At 45.8% G+C, this 24,892-nt stretch overlaps 1 protein-coding gene across 5 annotated transcripts in view; it reads left to right on the top strand.

Moving 5' to 3' along the window:
• MAPKBP1 (mitogen-activated protein kinase binding protein 1) overlaps positions 1–24,892 on the top strand; it is a 107,712-nt gene that overhangs the window by 19,335 nt on the left and 63,485 nt on the right. For all 5 annotated transcript variants that reach the window (XM_075030672.1, XM_075030668.1, XM_075030669.1 and 2 more), the window contains one exon: positions 11,400–11,491. In XM_075030672.1, coding sequence (XP_074886773.1) covers positions 11,400–11,491 — 92 coding nt within the window. The remainder of the gene's footprint in view (positions 1–11,399; positions 11,492–24,892) is intronic.

Below are 24,892 nucleotides of genomic sequence, written 5' to 3'. Positions count from 1 at the left end.
TTTCCCACAAGCATCACTGCAGTCCTAGGGAGATGTGTGCGTGGGAGGACAAGGTTCTAGTCCTGGAGTGGTTCAGGTGTTACAGGCAGGAGCCTTCAGGCACTGGGAGAGGTGAGCTTTCTGAACTCCAGTGGAGGGGACAGATACCTGCTCTGTGTAAAGAATCTGGGCATAAAAAGGCAAGGCTTTTACATACAGCAAGTCTCTTTAAATCTTTCCTGGGGACTTAAATACACTACTCGCAGCTGTCCCCTTCTCCAAAAAACCTGTGTGGTTGCCTTCGTGGCAGTGAGGACTGGGTGGGTAGGGACGAGATCTAGAGACACAATTTAGAAGTGGGAGTCGATGACTTTTAGGATGGAACTGCTGTGCAAATGTGGTGGTGGTGAAGGATAAAAATAGATTGATTTGGCATGGGGTGTTATGCGTGAATAAAGAAATCACAAATGAATTATGAGTGTCACCTCAGGCAGGCTGATCAAAAGGCTTTTCTTCATCCTGCACCGCTCTAGCTTGTGTGTTTCTACTCTTGGACTCAAGATCGACCACCAAGTTCCCCCTCTAAGCCTTGTCAAACAGTGCACTGATCCGTTTATACCAAAAGTAAGCCCCAGTGAGAAGAAGTGAAGGGGAAGGGAATTGTAACATGGTGCTTTTCTTGAAGCACTGAGATGTGGCTTTCCTTCTCTGGTTCCCCTTGGCAGGGTTGGCTGTGGGGAAGGCTTTCTGCGCCCTCTCTTGCAGTCTATCTTGCCTGTATCCAAGTTTAGTTTGAATGTACGCGTTGTTTATAGAGTTCAGCAGGAGATGATTTAGGATGGAGCTCCTCACCACGGCGGTATCGGTATTAGAAATGCCGTGTTATGGCCCGTGTGTTTGACTTCTCCGGAGTCAGGAGTTATGCGGAGCTGCCACGGTTTCCTTGGAGTGGATGCCCATCTCTGACGCGAAGCTGAGGACTTTTAACCGTCAGCTGTTTGTATTTAGGAGCAGGCCCAGTGTGGGGCCAGGGCTGTGGGGAGGGACTTTGACAGAGTCACAGAAGGAGCAGCCTTGCCAGCCCATGCCCACGTCCCCGTTTGGCTCTTTTCCTTTTTCTTGTCACTTGCTTCTCATGAGTGCTAAAGCCTGGGCGAAACAGAGGGGAAGGAGCCTTTCCTATCTAGGAAGTGATGATTAATGATGATAAACAGTGACCCTTACGCCGAGAGAACCGTTTGTTCCTGCTTGATTTCAAACCCTTATATGAGTAACTGAAACGCTGCCCAAGGGAGCTGTATTTACTTTTTTTTTTTTTTTTACTTCTACTCACTGAAGCGCTTTCTTTGCCTATATTCAGTCCCTGTGCACGGATTTGGAGGAGACCAATATATAACGCTGCCAGAAAGTCAAAAGTTGCTTCCTTTGATCTCCACTGTTGGGACAGATTGATGGGGGAGCATTGTAAGTCCTCACTTGTACCTAATCCTCTTACAGATAGTTTTCCATGCAGGGGAAGGTGAATTGGTTTCTTTTTCTACTACGAAGAAAAAAAATCACTGGACAAATTGCCTATGTGGGAGGGCAAAAGCACCCCCAACATAAAGTCTGCTTTCTTGCCTGCTCTCCTTCCTTGTGAAAAAGTGATGCACATCTGCAAATTGGAAAAATCTGTTCCTTGTAAAAAAGTCATCCTGCACAATTCCAGGTACTGAGAGCTCAAGGAACGGCTTCTTTGATGCCTGCCCACACAGGATGTGTCTCTCTGCTGTGTCCTGTAGGGCTCGCCTGCCTGTGGAGCTGGTCAGATTGACTCCATGTGCAGATGCTTAGTCTGGAATAAATCAGGATTGACTCTTTATGTGCCAGCAAACCTGTAGCCTGTTTGATGTCACTTTTTCTTTTTTAAAAATATACATTCACTGCACAATCTTCACAAACATCGCTTACATCAACAAAAAGAATTCCCCACACCAAAGTCAAAATAGCATTATCACTACACTGACAAAGGTGGACAATTTACACACACTCCACCCCTTGTCCCTTCACCACATTTGTATCTCTGAAGCTCAGATATTCTGAAAGTTTTGTGAAATCTCATGAAAATCTGAGTTGGGGCTGCTTTTACAGTGAGAAGGATGACTGAATGGGAGAAGGAGAAGTTGCTGCTTGCCATGTCTCTAGCAAGGGTTGATAAGGTTACATGTGCCTCTCCTCACCCCTGCAGTATTTTAGAAGAAATTGGACCTTGGTGTGGGGGTGGGGAAGAGAAAATTGGTGTTAAGTGAAGAAACAGAAGGTAATTATTTAATGATGGCTAGGTCATGCTGCAGAAGCTGGTAGGAAATTAACCCTCTATATACCCTCTTTTGCAGGCCACAGGGACACTTGCAGATGTGTGCTGCTGTCAGTTCTGAGTTCCCTCACTATGGTTCCTGGTAGAGGTGCTTTTAATAGCCTCCCACCCACTTCCCTGGGGCTATGCAATGATATTTATGGCCTCCCTGGGACTGCCTTACTCCAGGTGCATCAAGAAGGCAGCAGAGTGCAGATTCAGCACGTAGCCCTTGACAGCTGGGGCTGATGGGTCAGGAATGCAGTCCTGACAGCTGGAATCGGACGGAAAGCAGCTAGCGCGGTGGGGAGGCCAGGAGGGGAGAGCAGGCAAGAGAGGCTGTGTGGAGAGATGGACAAACGCACGCATGCTGTGTGCAGGCACGTGTGGAAAGACAGCCTGCAGGGACCCTGGGTTGCTCATGTTCCCTTTCTTCCACCTCCCTCCCTGTTTTGTTCCTTGTTCTCTCAACTGCCTGGATAATTTTTAATAGATGTGTGCACACCCCTGTGCAACCATTGTAGTGACACCTGGCAGAGCCATTAGAGCTGAGGCTCAGCATTTCCATCAGAATACCCCCCCCAATCCCACCTCTGCCTTTTTGCAGGTTTACAAATGTAATGCTTCCCATAACTCAGTGATTCAAAACCTTTGGGCAAGTCGGTTTCTACCCTTGCCACTCTTATGCCAAGGTGCGTCATTCATAATTTGTGTTGTGGGAGATTGTTCCCTGATGTTCTTAAAGTGGTTATCTTGAAATCAAATTGCCTAGAATTGGCAACTGCTTGTTGCAGATGATGATGTTCCGGTCAGGTGTTTGGGTTTTTTTTGTTTTAAATTGGTTAAAATGTGAGGCCTTGTTCAGTGGTCAGACATAGCTCTGAAGCCTTTCAGCCCATGAATGCTGCTTCAAATTGAGCATTGGCTGGAAACACCTTGAAATGTTGCAACAAGTCTGGGTGGTGGATTGCATGAAACCAACCAGTTTGATGGTCTTGGAGTAGTTCCTAGAGGGTCAGTTAGGCAATTGGTATGAGTCTGCAATGATGGCAGTGAGCAAGGCTTGTGAGACACTGTGAGAGACATGGAGACTGCTCTGTCAAGGCAGAGATTCTGAATTGGTCATGTGTTGGAGCTTGGCTTACTACTGTTGCTTTTGCAGGTGGAATATTTCCAATCTCCAGGTTTGTCAAGACAGTACTCTTTGCTAGCACTGGATGCTGAGGTACGGAAGGCTCAGGCTGGAGAGGAGGGAGAGGATAGAAAAGCCTTTAAAAAAAAAAATTATTAAAAAAAATTTTAACAAGTGCATATTCTTTGTGCACATACAAAAACAAGGGGAGGCATTGGGTAGGTGAGGGACGGAAACCAACTGTGGAGCTGAGTGGTTTTGTTGTTTGTGTGCTCTTCTAAGTCAAACATCCCCTGCAGTTAATTCCATCCACCCGTCTTCAGCCCTCCCTCTGCCAGACCAACAACAAAAACCCCAACTCCTGAAAAAACAAACAGGCAGAGGAACCTGGGCCGAAGCCAGACCTTTGCATGTCAAGCTCAAGTGCAAAATGAGTATTTCACAGCTTTGTTATAAAGCCCTGAAATGAAGGCTTTGAAAGCCCCTTAAGTAGAATAGTATACTGTAATTAGTGTTCTGTGTTTAACGTGCCAAACGAAGCACAGCAGAGCTAAATGTAAAACTTCAAGCCTTTGTTTTTCTGCAGCAGTAACAGGAGATCAGACAGCATGTTCAGACGATGGATTAGAGCCTACAACTCGTGTGCTGGTCCCTGGAGGTTAAACGTGTTTTTTTTGCAGTCAGGCTCAGGGGCAGCAGGAGAGATGTACAAACAGGGCCAGCTGTGAAATTTGGTGGTCTCTATCAGATTTCACTTATGTAAGAAGCAGACAGCTATTTCTTAAATGCTGATGCTGACAATGTACAGCTACGATGCATTTTCACGTATTGGATGCCAGAGTGCATTGATAGGACTTTGCTGTGTTGCAGCACAGAAAGAGTTGGAGTGGGTAGCAGTGCTGAAAACTCTGGGAGCAGAATATAGGGAGACAGATGTGAAAACCACAGTGCTGTTGTGAAACTCAACTGATGTTGGAGCTCCCTGTGTCAGTGTATTGCTGGCACTGAAGAGTATTGGGGTCTCAAGTCGAGCCGTAGAAGCACTATTTTTAAGGCAAAAGAACAGATGATTATGTAGCCACTCCTCAGACAGCATGGTAACTGATTACTTGATATGCTAGGGAAGGCTTTCCAAAGTAACCCTCATGGGTTATATATCTCTGGGAGTTCTGTGTCCACTGCTTTCTCAGGAGCATGTGCCTTTGCACATACATTATTAATGTGACCACATGCAGGCAGGAGAGGGATGAGGGCAGGCATATTGTGCAGTGGATGATAGATGAACTCTGATGGATGTTGTCTTTTCATGCTGACTTTATGCTGCTAGTTAATTAAATGGATTCAAACGTTAACTGTGTTAGACACAGGCCCATGGGAAGGCTTTTAAAATAGAACTTATCTGCGTGTGGACTTTTATTGAAGTAGCCATTCTTCTACTGAGTGGAATAATTTTGCTGCAAGAACTCCCTCTGAGGATGCTCTTGTTCATGAATAAGTGCTCACAAAGGCATGGAGAGGAAGGGGGAAGTTGAAATCAAACTGTTGATTCAATAATAGGATTTCCCTTTGCATAGGGGAGCAGAGAGGAGACAAAGGGGGCTAAGTTTCTGAGTGCAAAGCAGCAGGACTTCTTATCCGTGACTTTGAGCAGGGTAACCTCCTTGCTGCTGCCTGTAACTGATCTTAGATGTCAAAAAGGCAGATTGAGTGTAGGTTATTAATGGGAAAAAAGGAATGGAGAACAAAACAGAAGACTCTATCATTCTGCTCTGTAAACAGTTGCTGTGACCACACCTTGAAAGCTGTATGTAGTCTTGGTGTTTCCTTTTCATCTCAGGAAGGATATAGTGGACCTGGAAGGTGGTTCACAGAAGAGCATCAGAGCTGATCAAAGATATGAAATAAGTTTCAGGAGAGCCATAAACTGAGTAAGTGAAGACTCTTGTACTTGGAACACAGATTATTTGGGGTGATAGCATAGCTCCTTACAAAATCATGAGCCACCTAAAGATGGTAAGTGGGGATTGACTATTCACTCTCTCTTCCTGTACGAGAATTAGGGCACATCAAATGAAACTAATAGAAGTGAGGTTTAAAACAAGCAAAGAAAGATGGTCCTTCTTGCAACAGATATCAGACCGGTGGAGTTCCTTCCTAAAAGATGTTGTGAGTGCTAAGCTTTTATAGACATAGTGGGTAAGTTCATGGTAGAGAACTCTACTGAAATAGATTAAAAACTGCAAATATCTGTTTTGAGACTGGGAGGTTGACAGGAGCTGAGAGAATCAAATTTGCTTTCCCTACTCTTAAACTTTACCCATGTATTTGTTTATGATACTGTTTTTCCTGACTTTTCTCCTTCACTTATGGCTGCAAAGGGAAACAGGACTGAGGGCTAGATGCCAGTGTCTGATCCAAGATGGCCAATCTCATGAAGTCCGGAACAGACACATCTGCTTGCTGGACATGGTTTTCCCAGGCTGTAGTCTCCTGCCTAATGCTGTAGGTACTGGGACAGATGGGCAGCCCTCTACAGTAACACCAGTTTTCTCCCCTCAGTGGTCCTTTTGAGCACTGGAGAGTTGCATGTGTCTTCTCAAATGCTTTGCTGCTTTATTTCCATGCTTAAATAAATTGTGTTTTTAGAGAATGATGAGTTTTTGGGCCCAGAAGAGAACGTGGATAGTATTAGAAGGCAGGAAGTGAGGTGATCAAGTCAGAAAACTTTAATTTCTTAAGTATTTGAGTATGGGGAAGAGGGGCTGAAATACTACTGAACGCCTACTTAGTCTTTTGCGGGCCTGGAGAGGATGATGGGGTGAGTAGCAGCATCATTCAGCCTACAGTTGCAACTCTTAGAGGGATGCCTGGTATTAAAAATGGCTTTCTCCTGAAATTTTCTTTTCCTCTCGTTCTTTAAGATGAAGCCAGACTGCAGAAGTCTGCTGGTGGGCAAGCAGGCACAGACACAGGAGCTCCTACCCAGCAGCGGTGGCTCAGTAGTAGAACAGCACAGCTGTAGGGAGAGCACCTGTGAGCTCAGGTCAGGCAGGACTGTCACTGGGACTAGGTTGTCCCCTTTGGCACCCGTTTTGGTGGAAATTATTACTGTGCTGGGTGTGTTTACTACTGCTTGCTAGCAGCACGCTACCTAGATGTGCAGGCCACAGTGCCTCCTGTACGTCCTGTGTGGCTTTGTAGTGTAGGTGGTCTCAAAGGGATGCAAACGATGGGAAGGAGGAAAGTGTTTGCAGGGGCTTGAAGTTGGGCTGATCCTTCAAGGATCTCTGTGTTGTCCTTTTAGCATGCGGAAACAATTGCTCGTGGTATCTTCCTCAAAACAACAGGAAGAGCTCATGTAAGTACGAAACTCGCTCTCTGAGAGCTGGGAGCAGCTAGTGGTGCATCTTGTTTCCTAAAAATACAAACAAGGCTGGCAGGGGCTGTTTAGACCAGCCTTCCCGAAAGGATTATCTGCACCTCAGTAGTAAGGCAGAGGTGGCATGGCTTTGTCGTGCAAGCGTGGGCTTTCCCCTCGTGCTGTGTGGAACCGTGCCCGAGAGAAGCCTGGCTGCCATGGATACCTGTCAGTACCTCAAGTCCTGCAATTCAGGACTCTGCTGGTCTTGTCCTACCAGGTGTGGGAACTATCTGATGATCTTGGGATGTGATGTGGAAGGAGCAGGGTAAGTGATCTGCTTAGGCACTAAAATTTCTTTACATGTTTGTGCAACTCTGAGCAGCCAAATTTAGATTTAAGCCTGTAAAACAGGTGAATGTCAGGTTTTGCAAGACAGGTGTTAGCTGCACAGCTGATTCTGTTTTTGGTGCCTAAGAGTGTGAATTGAGCCTCCAAATTTGAAAAAAAGTTGACCTTAAAAGAATGGAGATGGGGTGGTTACAGTTGGCGTAGTGGCAACGCAAAGGGAGCTGCAGAAGCACGTTGCGTGTGGATCGATTCGACAACACTCACAAATCACGTAGAGAACCTTGACTGAAAGTGCCAAATACTATTAATAGAAGCCTCAAGATGAAGTAACAAATGTGCATAGCCGGTCTCCTCTCTGCGCCTCTAATTTAGGCGCACAAAATGACAGGTTTAATCTTGCAGTTGTTCCCAGGCTTGGATGAGGGTGGTGAGGTGGCCCATTGATTGCGTGTGAAGGCCTGAGCAAGCAGTGACATGTCTGACGGCGGTGGGAAGCAAATTGGACCAACGTGGGAGCCATTGGCAACAAACATGGTGCCTCAGATCTGGAGGGGGGCTCTCCAGGTCCAGTGGTTAGCTCAGTTTAGACTTGGAAAGGTGTGTCAGGGAATTTGGTTCTGATTCAGATGTGCTGAAGCACCACCTGGGAGACAGGGCAGTGGTTGTGGCTGTGTAGGACTGGGAGACTGCACTCCCCACGTAAGGAAGTGGGTTCCTACCTTGTTGTAAGTCGTAACTTCAGAAGTGGGGTGATGGCAGACCTGTATCTACAAATTTGCCCTTTGCTGACAAATCTTAATTCCAGATTAGGAAGTTAAAGTTGGTGTACTTCTGCCCTAATTAACTATATTTATAATTTCTTCGTTTTAGCTGGCAAGTTGAGAGGAATCCAGTTTATATTGCGTTGTTGCCTGTTGTTTTTTCTCTGAAATGTTTTTCATTCTTCTGTCAAGTTTTGTGACAAGTGACTGACTATCTCTTGCCCTAATGTCACCTAGTTTGGAGGTTGGTCATGGAGATAAAGCTGTGGTGTATTGTGGGCAGGGTGGTGGGAGTGGAGCTTGCAAGTGTCAAAATTTGTGCGTACACCTTTTTGAAGCAAGTTGTTTTTAATACTCAAGGATTATCATGTGGAGGTGTTGTAAGACCATCCATTGGGTAGGCTTATGGGGTTGCCCTTCAGATTCTTCACATTAGGAAGGTTTTAAATCTAAGACTAGGAGCAAAAGAGGGGGAGTCTTTTTCAGAAAGTTGGTTATGAGTCTCTGGACACAGGTATCTGTTTCTATGGCACTAGGTCTATCAATACCAGTGGTATGGCCTTGATAGTTGTTGTCTTTTTCTAATGGAACGAGTGATCTGTTGGAGGCCAGAAGATGCTCAGCGGTAGTAGAAAAATTGGACCCAAAGACTAAGCTACTCCTTTTGTGTCAAGCTGTGTGCAGACCATAGGTAGACTTTCCACCTCCTAGCATTGCACAAACAGTCTACTGGCAGAGCAGCATGGGGCCTCCACAGGCACTAGAGTGAGAGAGGAAGCCGGAGCAGGCATGACATTTTGCTGTTGGTGGGGTGAGGGTGCCAAGGTAAGTCAGTGCTCTTGTTCGGTTTATTTCCCTCTTAGAGATTAGGAAGGGGGGAGATTTTTCCACACTGAGTACAGGGTGGGTTTTGGAGGTGCAGCTGGATTGATCTAGTTGCCAGTGAAAGGAGACAGTTTTCTTTTCCCTGGCTTTGAGCATCCTGTGGCTTCACCAGACTGGCAAACAGAGAAGAAAAACTACAACATGTTTTTCTGCTGGTTTTCCCTGCTGGTCAGGCAATTGCCATGCCAGTGCTGGTGTGAGGGAAATGGTGGGGGGTATCACTGGGCTGAGTGGGAGGAGGAAGGAACTGTCTCCTCCAGAGCAGGTAGCTGTGAGATCAGCTCAGCTCTGGCGTAAGACTGCACACTGAGAGGCTCGATATACATCCTTGCAGAGCAAAAATTTACCTATTGGTGAAAGTAGGTTGCTGAATTGCTGCTGAATAGCTGCATAGCCAAGGTCAAGTAGTGCCTTTTAGGGTAGTTGCAATTACAGCCAGCCTGAGCTAAAGCCTGTGCTGAGCAGCGTAAGCACAGCATTGCTAAATTGATGTTTGCTGACAACATCAAGTAATTGGTGCCTTATCTAGATTGGAGCACTTGAATGGCACATGTCTCTTCCACTTCCTCCTTCGCTGTCAAGAATGCAGTTTCTATAGGAATTTAAACCTCTCTTAGTTTGATGGGTTGGGAAATGCTGATACGAGCTAGAATGTCAGCAGTAGAAGCATTGAGTTCTTCTTTCTGTGCATTTGTGAGGCTGCTTTAAAAATGAATGTGTTCTGAAGTATTGTCATCAAGCCTGGAAGAGTGGATATCCTCCTAGCCTCCCTCACTCCTCCCCCGCCCCCCACCCCCCCAACATTTTTGTTCCAGCTTAATGTTGGAACAAAACTATTTCCTTTCGTTACCAGTGGATTCGTAAATGGATTTTTAATTGTACGTTCTTATACTAAACAAAAATCCAGTGGATTTTTGTAAAAGCCATGTTGCCAGAGATACTAATTTTGCTAGGGAAGGGGACAATTTGGTGTCCTCTCATACTGTCTCAAAGTATCTGGGGTATATTATTACTAAAAGGGAAAAAAAGACGAAGTTGTTCCAGTGACTGGGATATGAAATCTTCCACGTTCCATGTCACTGGTTTGAAGGCAGGCCAAATTTGAACTAATTAAAGCATGGATGGCTCGCTTTAAGTGGTGGCACCTCAGCCCTGCTTTACCTGTTGAAGCAAGGTGATTCTCTGTGTGGGGTTACTTCTGTCCCTGTCTCTAGTAACCTGGGCCATGAGCTCAGTGACACCTTGTTTCTTCATCCTATAGCTGAACTCCTCAGGTCTGGTAAGCTGTGTGGTCAGGGTGGCGTGGGGAACCTGCCCTGCCCCTGCCTTTTGTGCACCATGTTGGGATAAATACAAGATGTTCGTTTTCAGGGCAGCTATTAAAGATAGTAGTAATTATTACAATAGTAACTTCTTATGCCACGTCCATGCCCTTAAGGCATTAACCAGATACAACTTAGATGATGATAATTAAAAACAGAAGACCGTGACCCATTAAAATCCATGAGTTTGGCAGGGACAGCATGGCTGAGGAGGAATGTACGCATCAAATATATAATAAATAAAATCAAGCTGTGCAAATGTAAAGGAAAGAGAATAATTTTGTGTCGGTCAAAACAACCCCAGGGCTGAGAACTGGTTTGTGCTCAGAGGTTGAGTACTTTCACGCCACAGACCAAATTTTGTGCAGTGTAATCCCACTGCAACCTTTTGCTTTGGGTTAATTGCTAAATTCTGATGCTTTCTCTGCCAGGGAGTGCTCCCCAAAGTATTGTGTCGTGTCTGTTTGTCCCCCTCCCTTCCCCTTTTGTTTTTGCTTTTCCCGGCTTCTTGCCACAGAGGCATGGCTATGAATCTTTGTACCTTCCAAGTAGCTCTTCCCAGCTGCATTTCTTTTATTTTCCTAAAAATAGTTGAGGGAGATTTGCTTAGGGGACAAAGCAAGCATTTTGGATTATGGTCTCTTGCATGGGTCGTTGGTATGTGGGCTTGTGAACCCAGTCATATAAGCTGTTCTGTCTTTCGAGATTCCTGGGGAGGGATGCCCTGGTCCACTGGATGTGATTTCCAATTCAAGCAATGTGGGAAAAAATGAGTATTCAGTTCCTAGAAATACAGGGCTGGGACCAGGCTGAACCACCTGCCACTGGATGGAGGAAATAAAGAGAACGGCTCAACCTGGAAACAATTTTTGGGAAAGAGCTCTGAAGAAACTGGTTTGCTGCTCTTGCTGGGAGGATGGGAATCGCTGGGCAGGGAATGGGCATTCCAGCTTCTCACCAATACTATCTGCTGCTTGCAATCCTCTGTCTTTGCAGTGCTTTGCAATGCTCTGGCATAGACAAAGTAATCAGTGGATTGATAACTCCTCTGTAGCTCAGCAGTATTTTACTGTGCTTATGTTGAAAACTGAGTAGGGTTGCTTCTGTACCTGGGTGCTTGTCAGTGAATTTTAAGGTTTTGTGATTTGGGAATCACATTTTAAGGTGATTCTTCTCAGTGCCAGCGTGAACCAGACGATCAGCATCTGTCTATGGGTCCATTTGAACTGCACTCTTATTTCATATTACTTGTTGTTTTGTTTTTCACATGCACTAGGTGACTTTGGAGAAGGTGTTGGGGATAACTGTGTCGGGAGGCAGAGGATTAGCCTGCGACCCCAGAACTGGCCTCGTTGCTTATCCGGCAGGGTGAGTCACTAACCACATTCTTCAAAGCTAAGATAAACCAAGACTGATGTATCAGCATAAAGATTCAGGGTGTTTTTGCTATGGTCTTCTACAGGGAGGCTATTTACCATTCTTTAGTCTTTTAACACCAAAGAATGATGAGACTCAGCACTGTTAGTGTAACTGGCAAGGGAGAGGGGTTGCATTTTACCTGTCCATTTTCAGTGGGATCCCTTTTAATAGAACCCCTCTTCCTCTTCTTTCTCTAAGCTGGGTGTTAAATTGTGGGATTTTTTAACCATGCTCTGTAGTGTGGTGAACTTAAACATAACTCCATGCAATGCTCAAGCCAGCAAGTACCTAATGGAGCAGGTGATGAATTGACAAAAGCCTGAATTGGCAATGAATTGACAAAAGCCTTCTTGTATATGCCCTGCAATTTATGACTTACTGTGTTCCTCATCCAAATGCAGAGAAAGATTTCAGGCTGACAGCCCCTTGCATGTGGGTTCTCTGGAGTGCAACACCTCTATCAACTGCAGTCTAAGTCCAAATAGAGATCTCCAGAAGGAGACTGATGGACAGCAAAAGAGTTACCTAGAGGGAGATAGCTGAGGGCTGGAGAGGTGGCTTTGTGAGTTGCATGTTTAGCAAAATCATAGACATCTGGGCCCAGATCCTGATCTTGCTGAAGGTAGAGCTCACCCAAAGGCACGTGTCCATGGAGGAGCAGAGCATGTCATTGTTGCTGATCTGTGGGATGGGACTTGTCTGAAAGAATGAAGCCCCTGAAAATTTTTGAAGGGACTGTGAAAGAGGCAGGTAGAGGTCTCATAACAGATGGCATTTTGAAAAGCTGGGGAGGAAAAACATTATACCCTGCTAGTGGAAGTGTGGCTGTTGAGATGGGATATATGTATGACTTAGATGAAAAAATGATACTGTAGTGGGAACAGATTGGGAAGACAGAAGAATGACTCTTCAGGAAAAGCCTTCACTGCCTAATGAGCACTATGTGGGGATACTCCAAGTGGCTGGGTTGCAGAAGTCCATATGAGGTTGGCTCTTCCTCTGACCTAGTTTATTCTGCTGGTCAGCAAGCTAAAGGAGAAGAGGAAGGGCAGTATCTCCAAGACATGAAGGACATCTCTTAAGACATGAAAGCTGGAATTAGAAGAAGGGAACTTTCACAACAATTGTAGGTGACATTTGCAAGTGTACAAGAAACGGGCTAGCAACACTTAACGATTCTGCGTTTGTGGCCAAAATGAGAGATGGGGTCAGTAAAACTGGCTAGAAATTTTTGCCCATCCTGGTGATATCCCAGTTCACAGAATCACAGAATCGTTGTGGTTGGGAGGAACCTCTTGAGATCACCTAGACCAACCCCCATGCTCAAGCAAGGTCAGCTAGAGCAGGTTGCGCAGGACCATGGCCAGGCAGCTTTTGAATATCTCCAAAGATGGAGACTCCACAACCTCTCTGGGCAGCATGTTCCAGTGTTTGACTACTCTCACAGTGACAAAACAAAACAAAAGTGGAGTGTTTGGGTTTTTTCTTTTCTTTTTCATTTGTGTTCAAATGGAATTTCCTGTGTTTTAATTTCTGCCCATTGCCTCTTTTTTTCTGTCAGTGGGCAGTCTGTTAAACTGCAGGCAATTTGCGATCCACATCTGCACTTGACAGCATCCGTTATGCTTGAACTCTCTGGAGCCAGGCAAATATATTCCAGTGTGTGTTGCCTCTTCCTCTGCATCTTTTCTGACACTGAATATGTTCACACTTGAAGAGGGCAAGGAGGGAGAGAAAACAAGTGTAGTAAACATGTTTTGGGATCTTGCATAGCTAAAGATAGATTAGTTTTGTTACTAGCGATGTCCTCTGATGAGCTTGTGCATGCCTAACATTGATTTAATCAAGCATGAGGACACCTGGGGATTCTTTTCGGTAATTAAAAGGTTATGTGGTTCCTTAGGGCTTTACAGGGGAGTTCCTGTTCTTACTTGTTGGTGGTAGCATCTCGTGGCCTGGACAGGAAACCTATGGAATATACTAGGTGTGTGTTGTAACAGTTTAATGGCTTGCTGCTTTTGTGCCACAGCTGGCCTGTTTCGTGATGCTGTTGTGATTTGCTGTAGTCAAGACAATCTCTAACAAAACTAATGTTAGTTAAGGAGTCAAAACATGAGAAGGGATACTGTTACAGACCTTACTAAGTTGATGCAAGTTCAGTTTGTTGTTGTTGGGTTTTGTTTTTTTTCCTCCATTCTCATTTCCAGTGAATTTCTCTTGATTTGCAAGAATCCTGGCATTTCTGGTACATTGATGTTATTTTGTTTATTTTTGTTTCTATTTGAATATATTGGACACCCAAGCTTCTTACATGAGGCTGATGTAGCAGACTGGGTATGGCTCATGCACAGTTGCTTCATGACCTGTCCATGCAACTTGGACATCTTTAGGTGTGCTCCAGGTACTCCAGTGATTTCCTCAGCCCTTGGCTCATCTACTGAGGTTTTGCAATCCTGACGTGCAGATGCTTTGCTCCTCCAGTCTGTCCTACCCCTAAAAGCTGAATTTGTGTAACAACTCTATATTTTCCTAAGAACACTTTCAACATACCTAGATTCATTTGGTTAAGATCAAAACAGTTGCCCCAGGCACCCTGACTTCATCCCCACCAGGCATATGAATGCATATGTGAATGAGAACTTGTGCATGAGAAGCTTTGGCGTTCTTTGAGCAGAATCTTAACTCTGGTCTCTAGTTTGCCTAAAGTAATTTTCTGTATTTTCTCTTTCCTGGGGTTTCTGGATCTCCTGAGAAGTTTCTGAATCTCCTGAAAGAAGCAGTTCCTAATGCAACCCAAGTTCATTCCAACTCCACAGTGGTGCCAAAGAGCTGAGGGTTACATTATTATTTTCCTTCCTTCTCACTGGCTTTTGAACCTTTTATCCTTTCTCTTCTTTGATCCTAATGAGGCTTTCGCTCTGGCAGTGTGTGATAGCAGCTGTGCTGACCCTGGTACTGTTTTGGTGGGATGCTTGTGTTATAGGAGGCTTTTTTTTTCATGTGCTGCCATAAAGGCTAAAGGCACTGAGTGCTGCAGATATTCTAGGCCACTGCTTTCTTATAAGGGTGTTGTCTTGGTAGATAAGACAACATAGGAGAGAAAATTACATCCTCTCTGAAGGTCTTGCATCTGCTGCCTGCACTTGCCTGCTCTTATGCTGGCAAGTGAAATAAACCCAAAGTTGCTGTTAGGGTTATGCAGTGAGGAGTGGGGGGGAAACAGAAATGTACTGAATTTTTTACTTCTTGTGGCAGGACTGGTGCTATGTCCTCCTTTTTTTTCCCCTTTGCTTTTTCCCTACTCTCCTCTCATTGTGGTTTGTTCTTTCTCTTTTTTTTTTCAGTAGCTAGTTGAGGTTTTGTATCCTAGAAACAAGAAGGGAAACAAAGCTAAGAAAATCCTCTGAGGATGACTAGCATTAAAAAAGGAAAAATAAAAAGTGGGGGGGAAACGTCTATCAATTTTTAAATTCTAGACCAGCTGCTCAGATAGCCTGAGTCAGCTTATCTGGTTTTGGGGTTGTGTTTGCTGTTGGTTTTTAAGCCTTGTAGGTTGGTATGACTGACTGATTTATTTTCCTCCTCTTCATTCTTCTTTCCTTTGCTCTCAGTTGGTCATGATAGCTGGTTGGGAACCTTGTCTTCATGTGAGGCACATGCCTGTTTGGGGGAGCAGCCTGTGCTTTTTCCTGCATAGGAGCCAGAAAGTAGGGCTTTGTGCTGTTCAGTGTGTGATGTCTTTTAAATGCTGTTCTCTTATGTTCTGGTCACCTTAAGCCTCTCTCTAGCTCTGCTCATCAATTCCCAGCCATTCTGATAGAAGTCAGGTTTTTTTCACATTAGTGTCTCTTCCTGGGGAAATTGGTATTTGATACATAGCATATGTAATGAGTTGATTGGCCTCAGCTTGCATATTCTTCCCCCCATCTTCAGCTCTCTAGCTTAGCTCTTTACATACAGCAACTCCTGCTGAAGGCAGACATGGGTTTAATATAGTGAATCTTCTCTGAGACATAGTGAAATGAGTTTCTTTGGGTTTCTCTCAGAAATTAATGTAGCCAGCACAGACACAATCCCCTGGCTAGCTCTGTGTGTGCGCAGTACATCTGCTGAACCAATGATTTGGATGCCCCCATATTCTGTACCATTTCAGAATGAATCACCCTTGTTTGTAGGTAGGAAGGGAGGGACAGTAACAGAAGGAGTTATACGATCAAAGTTAAGATGAAGATATTAAGTCTTTTCTCCTGCTGCTTTTTGCCGCAAGATCTTCTTGATGACCTAGACATGTTCTTGCTTCAGCTTTATCACCTCGAGGTTTTTTTGAGGTAGAACAACTAATACTCAGAAGTGAAAAATGGTATAATGTGTTCAAAATCAGAAAACTGCACAGCTGTCTGGGTCAAATTTTATTGTACTGCTACTGTGCCGTGCATATTGGACATAAGTGCAGCAGCCTCTTGTGTGCCAACCTGCACTGCAGCAGGATCGAGCCACAGTCGCCTCTTCTTGTTTCAGTGTCCCCCCCTGTTCCACCCCTCGTCCTTGGCTGGTTTGCAGTATTGAGTGGAAGCCTCTTAACTCTGTCAGCCCTTCTGATTCATGCCCCTCCTGGCTCCCTGTCCACGGATCCAGTGTGAGCTCCTGCACTGACAGGGCAGTGACCAGCAAAGGGAGGAAGGGGAGGAACACAGCGGGAAATGAGTGAATCGGTTTTAATCCAGCCAGGAGTCTGCTCAGCACGTGTGGAGCTGTCTCACATAACTGAGTGGTAAATCCCACTGGAAGCTGAAAGAGTGAGGATTTTTCTTTTCCAGAAGTGGTTGTTGGTTTGCTCCCAAATACTTCTTTCCAGTTCTAGTAGATAGGCTGTAAGGCTAAGTGGTTTCCTGCCCATCCACATGTGGAGTCTCTTGGAAAGTTTTAATCATTATTTTCCATCATTATATAGATAGATGACTGGACAACATAATAAATTATCAGCTTAGAACAATTTCCTTTTACCTTAAGCTGCATATAACCCACAATGGAAGAATAACATTTAGGATAAACATTGCATAACTTTACCAGGCATGATGTTGCCTTGTTCTTTCTTTCCTCTTTAAAGTGGAAGGTTTTGATCAGTGGGGTAGAGGAATGAATTGTGAGAGGCAGATCTAGTAGATGACTGCCGTTGAACAAGGCAAAATGCTGTTCTGAACTGAGATCATTTCAAGACTTATGACCATTGTGGCCAGGTTAGAATTGGTGGCTACATGGACAATGAAATCCCAATTTGTAAGATGACAAGTGTTCCTGCCTTATTTCAGAGCATGTTTTTCTTAACTAATTGATCACTTTGGACGCCACAGTGGTGGTTGCCTTTAGAAAGCTGTAGGTACACAAGGAGTCCACTTCTTTACAGACCCAGTGTGCCTTTTGGTACGTGTGCAGTTTGTGCAAAGCCCTACTGCTCTGTGCAAGTACAGTTCTCTACTAATTTTTCCCTAGCATTAATGCTATTGGATTGTATCCCAAATGCAGCTTAAATGGGTAGAGGAACATTGAAATACTTGAACTGCTGGGTTGCCAGTAGATAAATCCAGTTCTGCTTGTGCTGGCTCCTTCAGTTTTACTTTATTCAAGCTTCTGAAGGAGAGTTTCTGGGCCGCCTTTGTATGTTCTTTTCTAAAGGAGAATCCTGCGTTGTTGTAAAGACTGTGGAAACATACCGTAAAATGAAGAGAAGTTCTCATCTATGGTTCAAAGCAAATTTCAGCATCTTTGGCCACACCAGTGACAGCTTGCTTAGTCCTCTTTAAAATGGGACAGTTGCCTTTCAAGGGTTAGACCTCTTCCCCTCCCTGTCTCCCAGGAATCTGGACTGTTGTTAATGCATTTCTTGCATGAGGCTGCTGTGCTTGTACATGCTATCTGGGGAGATTTTCCAGGTGGCACAATTGTAGTGGTGGACCTGGAGAGGAAGGTAAGAAAATCCCCTTCATTGAGATTGTTAAACACGATTTGAATTGAAGGGCTGTGACTGCAGCTGGGTTTGAGTTGGGCCATTGCAATCAAACCAAACCAAACAAATTTTGCTGTGCCAAGAGGGAGCAACACCAGGTTTCAGTGTCCTGAAGGTGTCCAAAAAGATGATGAAAAGTACCCAAACCATTCCCTCCCTTTTCCTTCCCCAGCAATAGCAGATCTCTCAGAAAGAAGCAGGGATGCTTTGTTTAACTCTTAAATGTCCCTCTTAAATACCCACTGGAGGGAAAGGAGCATATCTGCACTAAGGCATGAAGATCTGAAGTGTAAAATACTTCCTTTCACTCCTTGCTTTTATTAATGTAGATTAGGCAGGGAAGGTGGGCTGAGGAAGGCCAATCCAGTCTTAGCTTCTGGCAAGTGAGCAAACTCTTTGTGCTTGGGACAAGAGAATGGAGATCCCCTTTGCAACAGTGCTTTATTCTCAGGCCAAAGAATGGTAACTTTGATATTTTAATTTGCAGAGGTGGATTGAAGGGGGCTATGGCCTCACCCCTTCTCTCTTGCTGTTGGCCTGTGAGATTAACAGGTAACAATCATACAGTCCTGGAGCAATTGCCCTCTTCCCATGTAGGTAGCAGCTGGGTCCACGCCTGAATCCCCATCGTTGCGCTTCAGACAGAAAAGACCCTGCCTAATGGAGTAGGCACAGTCTTAGTTGTCTGGGCTGTTTCCACATGCCTGTACAGCTAGGCAATAATTTCTACATTAGTTTTTGCTTGGTCTCCCTTTTTGTGAGTCCTGGAGACTCTTCCACATTGAATCCATGTCTCTAATAAAACTGCACCTGAAAAGTAGAGTTGTTTGCCGAACGGTTGTGTATTGATCCAGTTGAACCGTCTCACTTGTTTTGGCAGAAGAGGAGATGAAGAAGCAAACAAAGCAGTACTAGTGATCACCTAGAGCTGCAGGCAAATTCCCCTGGTTTAAGTCCTTAGCAGAATGGAGTCAAGCCTGTCAAATCAACTTCCAGGCAGTTTTGTATTGGGTTTGTGTGGCAAGGTTTTGGTAGCAGGGGGGTGGCTCTTCTGTGAGAAGCTGCTGGAAGCTTCCCCTGTGTCCAACAGAGCCAATGCCAACCAGCTCCAAGATGGACTTGCCACTGCCCGAGGCCGAGCCCATCAGTGACAGTGGTGGCGCCTCTGGGAGAACGGATTTAAGAGGGGGGGGGAAAGTTGCTGCAGCACAGAAAATTCAGCCAGAGAGAGGAGTGAGAAGATGTGAGAGAAACAACCTTGCAGACCCCTAGGTCAGTGAAGGCGGAGGGGGAGGAGGTGCTCCAGGCGTTGGAGCCAAGATTTCCCTGCAGCCCGTGGTGAAGACCATGGTGAGGCAGGCTGTCCCCCTGCAGCCCAGGGAGGTCCATGGTGGAGCAGATCTCCACCTGCAGCCTGGGGAGGACCCCATGCCGGAGCAGGTGGGTGCCCGAAGGAGGCTGTGACCCCGTGGGAAGCCCGTGCTGGAGCAGGCTCCTGGCAGAACCTGTGGATCTGTGGAGAGAGGAGCCCACGGAGCAGGTTTTCTGGCAGGACTTGCGACCCTGCGGGGGACCCACGCTGGAGCAGTGTGCTCCTGAAGGACCGCAGCCCATGGAAGGGACACATGCTGGAGCAGTTCGTGAAGAACTGCAGCCTGTGGGAAGGACCCATGTTGGAGAAGTTCATGGAGGACTGTCTCCCGTGGGAGGGACCGCACACTGGAGCAGGGAGAGAGTGTGATGAGTCCTGCCCCTGAAGAGGATGAAGCGGCAGAGACAACGTGTGATGAACTGACTGTAAACCCCATTCCCCGTCCCCCTGTGCTGCTGGGGGGAGTAGGTAGAGAATGCAGGAGTGAAGCTGTGCATAGGAAGAAGGGAGGGGTGGAGGGAAGGTGTTTTGAGATTTGGTTTTATTTCTCATTACCCTTCCCTGGTTGATCTGCAATAAAGTAAGTTCATTTTCCCCAAGTTAAGTCTGTTTTGCCTGTGATGGTAATTGGTTGAGTTGATCTCTCCTGTCCTTATCTCGACCCATGAGCCCTTTGTTATATTTTCTGTCCCCTGTGCAGCTGAGGTGGCAGAGGGAGTGATAGAATGGCTTTGGTGGGCACCTGGCATCCAGCCAGGGTCAACCCACCGCAAGTTTCCATCAGCCAGCCCCCAGGTGTGTGTGTATGTATGTGCTTTTGTTGTCGCATCTAATTAATTTAAAATCTTTACCTGTGACAAACAACTGAGGATGTAGCATTTGGTAGAATCTTAAATAATGGGATAGCCGTGAAGCTCCAGAACCGCAGCAAACTTGCTGCCCAGCAGAGAAGGGAGAAAAATAGGACAAAGCCTCAAAATAGCTGGGCAGAAAAGCTGCTTACTAAATGAGAGGGAGACTGTGTCAAGTCTTTGCCAAAAGTGCTGCTGTCTGTGTGGCATGCACCGAAGACTGCAGCATCGGGGTGCTGTCAGACTGCTGGAGGGAAGGTGTTGGGAGCATGAGTCTGGCTCTGAGAGCTCAGCCGCTGGCTGGGGAGGTGGTTAATGCCATCTTCATCAGGAGCGGAGTAGGTTGAAGCTCTTGTGGTGGACAGCCGGAATCTTGTGGGACGCTTGGCTTCAGACCCTGTGTGACGTTGCACCTTGTGTCGCACTTGATATTGAAAAACTAGTCAGGGCAGCGCTGACGTTTGGTGTTGCCAGCTCCCTTTAAAACAAGCTGCCATCTTGCTATACATAGAGCTGCTGTTTTGATGTACATAGAGCTTCTGGTTGCTTCTCCAAAGTGCCATACGTCAATCCAGCCTTCATGTTACGAGGGGTGGGTTGCTGTTCTGTAGCTGGTTGCAACAGCCTCGGGAGAAATAGAGATGAAATGTGACGCTTTGTCCCACAGTTACTCTTTGAGGATCTGTCATCAGCAGTAGGTCTGATATGGCATCCTTCCTCAAGCCACCAGGTACCAACGTGCCTGTTTATCCCATCTGTCTGCAGAAGCCATGTGATATGAGCCCTTTCTCCCAAAGTGCTTCCTTTGTACACCCTATCCTATCTGGGGTGAGCCTGTGCTCATCCACGCTTCTGTGCTTTAAAGCGCATTTTTTCCATGCTTCTTCCTTTACGTCAGGCACCTAGAAAGGGCTGGACTCTGCAGCTGTGCTCAGCGTAGGAGCGTGCTGCTGCATCCCGGTGTCGTTACAGCAGCCCTGCCAAGTGAGGAGCAGCAGTCTGTGCTTCCTTGCAACCCTTCCAGTGGGAGGACCCACCGTGGTGACAGGCAGTACCTGCTCTCTAGGCTCAGGGATGAATTGAAGCTGAAGTCTGGTGACCCTTGGTAGCAGAGTTTGCTGCTGTTTAAAAAACAAACAAAAAAACTCCCAAACAACCCTAAACAAACCCCTAAAAGCCACAACAGGAAGCCTTGACCTGTTTAGGTTGCCAGAGGGTTTTTGACATTTAGATTAAATTAAGAATTTTCCAAAGGAGTGGTCCAGTTGCAATGAAACATTTTGGGAAACATTTCACAAATTTGTTCACCAGGAATTCTGTGGAGAGAGGGAGTGCATGAGCGGGAGCAGGTGCCTTTCCCCAGAACAAATTGCCTGAGAACATCTCCTTGGGATGTGGGCAACCTCGCTTTGAGTTGAGCGGAAAACTGGGTTCAGTTCAGAGGTGAGTTTGTAACTCTCCTCCTTCCCCCCCCCGCAAATTACAGGGTTGGGGACAGGAAAATCATAGACTCGTAGAATAGTTTGGGTTGGAAGGGACCTTTAAAGGTCGTCTAGTCCAACACCTCCTGGAATGAGGAGGGACATCTTCAACTAGATCAGGTTGTTCAGAGCCCCATCCAACCTGGCCTTGAATGTTTCCAGGGATGGGGCATCTACCACCTCTCTGGGAGACCTGTTCCAGTGTTTCCCCACCCTCATCGTAAAATGTTTCTTCCTTATATCTAGTCTAAATCTACCCTCTTTTAGTTTAAAACCATTACCCCTTGTCCTGTGGCTACAGGCCCTACTAAAAAGTTTGTCCCCATCTTTCTTATAAGCCCCCTTAAAGTATTGAAAGGCTGCTATAAGGTCTCCCCAGAGCCTTCTCTTCTCCAGGCTGAACAGCCCCAACTCTCTCAGCCTGTCCTCACAGGAGAGGTGTTCCATCCCTCTGATCATTTTTGTGGCCCTTCTCTAGACCCGTCCAACAGGTCCATGTCTTTTCTGTGCTGAGGGCTCCAGAGCTGGACCCCAGGATTCCAGGTGGGGTCTCACCATAAGTATGTTGTTCTGTATTTGGGATGATAGTGAGAGTTTGAAGGACAGGAAGACTTTTCTGAAAAAAGCCAGCAATGTGGAGGAGGCAATGTATTGTAGGGCATGGAGAACTGAGTTTTTCTTCTCTATTTTTGATCTGCCATGGGACTGGATGGTAGAGAAAATCACTTTGCTTCTCCCAGCTTGCACCTTTTTCTAAAAATAAGTGTAACAGTTTTCTATTTTCTCCCTTATTGAGCTTTAGATAATAGGTGCTGGGTATTAAACAGATGACTTAAAAAAAAAAAGATGACTTAAAAAGTGCCGTCTTGTACAGCAATCCTTACTCTTGCTAGTTTGGATGCTCTTCTCCCAACATCACATACTAGCTAGCCCTCAAGGTGGTAGAGTCCACAAAGACATGTTGTGCTGCTTCTTAAGAGCCTCTGTAGTGCGCTGCTCCTGCTGAACGTCCCACAGCTGGTTCCACGCGTGGGACATGAGCTTGGGTGACATTGTGGTAGGTATATGCACAGAAAGTTAAGGACGTGATTAAGGTAAAGAACACCAGATGCTGCCAACTCCACTGCCTCTGTGTCCTCCTTTGTACCTGTTGCCAGCACTGAGCAAGCCCAGTTCTTGACAGAGAGAGGAGAGCAGAATGGGGCGGTAGTGGAAAGAGATGCTCTCAGGATGGTTTTGTAGAAGGAAATTGGATGGAGGTTGCATAGGGATCTCTTCAGTTGTGCATTTTGGTTTTTTTTTTTTGAACATCAGAGCGTTTCTACACGAAATTTGTTTGATTACTTCAAAGAAGTAAGTAAAAGCTTTTCTTGCTCTACCCCTCTCCTCTCCTGTACTATATACCTTTGAACCCTTCAGTACCACAGTGTGGCACACAATTGTGTTAACTATAAGCAACTGACAATGAAGTTGGGGATGGTTTTTAGTGTAAGAATAAATTGCAGGACCCTTATTCTGGGCGAAAGAAGGCTCCTTGCCTGCAGCATGCATGCAGGCAGCATGAATGTGCTCTCACCTCCAGTGATGGAAATCCTGGAGAAGGGGTTTCTTTCCCTGTGTGATGCTACGGTGCTGTGAGCGAGCCGTAAATAGTTTAGTAGTGTGGGTAGGGCAGGTCTAGTTCCATAGCTTCAGTCCCACACTGCCTTACACAACTGGTGTGGCAGGTCCAGGCACTGCCTGTGCAGTGTGTGTGTTGGGGGGCCAGAAGTGTTAGCTGAGCCCTCAAGAAAGGTTATGTGAGTGTGGATTCTTGCTGTTGCCAAAAATGTTAGTGATGAAGAAAGCGTGAGCAGGGAAATGGGAATGCTTTTATCTTTGCAAGGCTGCAATGAAAATTCTCGTGACAAAGAAAAAGCACTTAACTTCCCTTGAAGCTTCCCTGTGCTGGATTCCTGAGGCTGCGAGCAGGGAAAGGTAGGGCTTCTTGAAGGAGTCCTGGGAGTTTGCTGCTGTTTGGGTTGCCTGACAAACCATATTAAGGAGAACTATATAGTACATGTTTGTTACTCCTTCCATCTTCGTTCCAGGGCAAATATTCCAGTTCTCTCAATGGGAGAGAGGTTATCATGCCTGTCAGAATACCTACAGCAGTTGCTGTTTTAATGATTATATTGGTCATATCTGACTATAACCTGCCTTATTAAGAGAAATGCTGACTGTCCTCAATCGTTCCCTGTGCCAATTGTACCGATTTGATTTTTAAACTGGGGGGAGGCAAGCTAGAAATAATCCCATGTAGATGGTTAGTCTGTTGCTTTGTGCTTTGATCTCATTAACCAGCATGTGAACTAAAGGGAAGTCACTATTTAAAAAAAAAAAAAGGCAAAAAAACCCCCCCAAACCAGTCCCGTGGTGAGGGTCACTTGCAGTTTATGCGCAAAGAAATTGAAGCGAGAGAATAAGCATGTCTACTTTATTTAATAACAGAGCTAAACACTCTGGTAGAGCTCTGCAAGTGGGAAGCTTTGACAGATTTGGAAAGCTATTGCATGCTAATGAAATAGGGAAGAAGAGTGGTTGCAAAGCTCACGCTGCCTTGGCTATTTTGGAACATATAGGCCTTTTCTCAGCTTGAAGCTCTGCAAGCCCCTGGGGTTTGCCCATTGCTTGAGAAAGGAGGGGGATGGCACAGAGCAGGAGTGCCCAAAAACCTGTGTACCTGCAGGTAGTAACCTGCTCTCTCCTCTACCTGCTCTGTATCTCTCCAGCAGTTTACCTCCTAGCAACCAGTGCCTTGGTGCAGCAACACGACTTGCTTGTGAGCCAAGTCCTCAGCTTGCATAAGAGCGGGGAGGGGGGGAATGGGAACTGAATAGCAAAGTCTGGGATGAAAATGAGATACCAGCCGCCTCAGCTGAGCTCCACCCTTTCTAAGAATCTCAAAACAGGCACCGTGTCTCCTGGCAACCTTGACACAAATCGTAGAGTTTAACTTAAAAGAAGTACATGCAGTCCAAAGGACATATCCCATCATCAGGTGTTAAGAACAGGGAGCCAGTCATTTTCCTCTTCCTGGACGATCTGGCACTGTAGATGGTCTTGGGTTTCATTTGGTGTCAGAAAGGCAACAAGTTAAAGGTGAAAGAGCATCATGTTAGGATAGCTAAGAAGTGCCAAGGAGCGGTGTATTTTGTTTATTGTAAGCATGCCCAGACGTACCCTGACTATTGCCTAGGAACCAGATGTAGGACTTAGCCCTCCCCGCTAGGCTAGTGCTGGAAGCCGTGCCGTGCCATGCGTTCACACATGCACCACCCTGTTGTGCACCTGAACCCGGTTCTTTTGGCTGGCAGTCAAGGATCGCCAGAGCTGACACCGGCTGCTTCCTTGCCTTCGGTGTCAGTTGCTCCGCTTTTGCAATGCTGACCTAACGCCTCTTAGTCTTGGACTCTAACCTGGCCACGTTTCTCTGACAAGAGATGTAGATATATGAGAAAGCAAAACTGAGTTTTATCATGATTGCTTCTCCTTCCATGAAGGCTGTCTTTTCAGGTCTCCTGACAACTGATGCTCATTAGCTACTCTGAAAATTTTGGTGCATTTAAAATGCTCTATATTATGCTGAGATACAGGCAAAGC

Source organism: Buteo buteo, chromosome 6 (assembly GCF_964188355.1).
Source record: "Buteo buteo chromosome 6, bButBut1.hap1.1, whole genome shotgun sequence".
NCBI lineage: Eukaryota > Metazoa > Chordata > Aves > Accipitriformes > Accipitridae > Buteo > Buteo buteo.
Note: the sequence above shows the minus strand (reverse complement) of the source record. Positions and strands in the feature narration are given on the sequence as shown.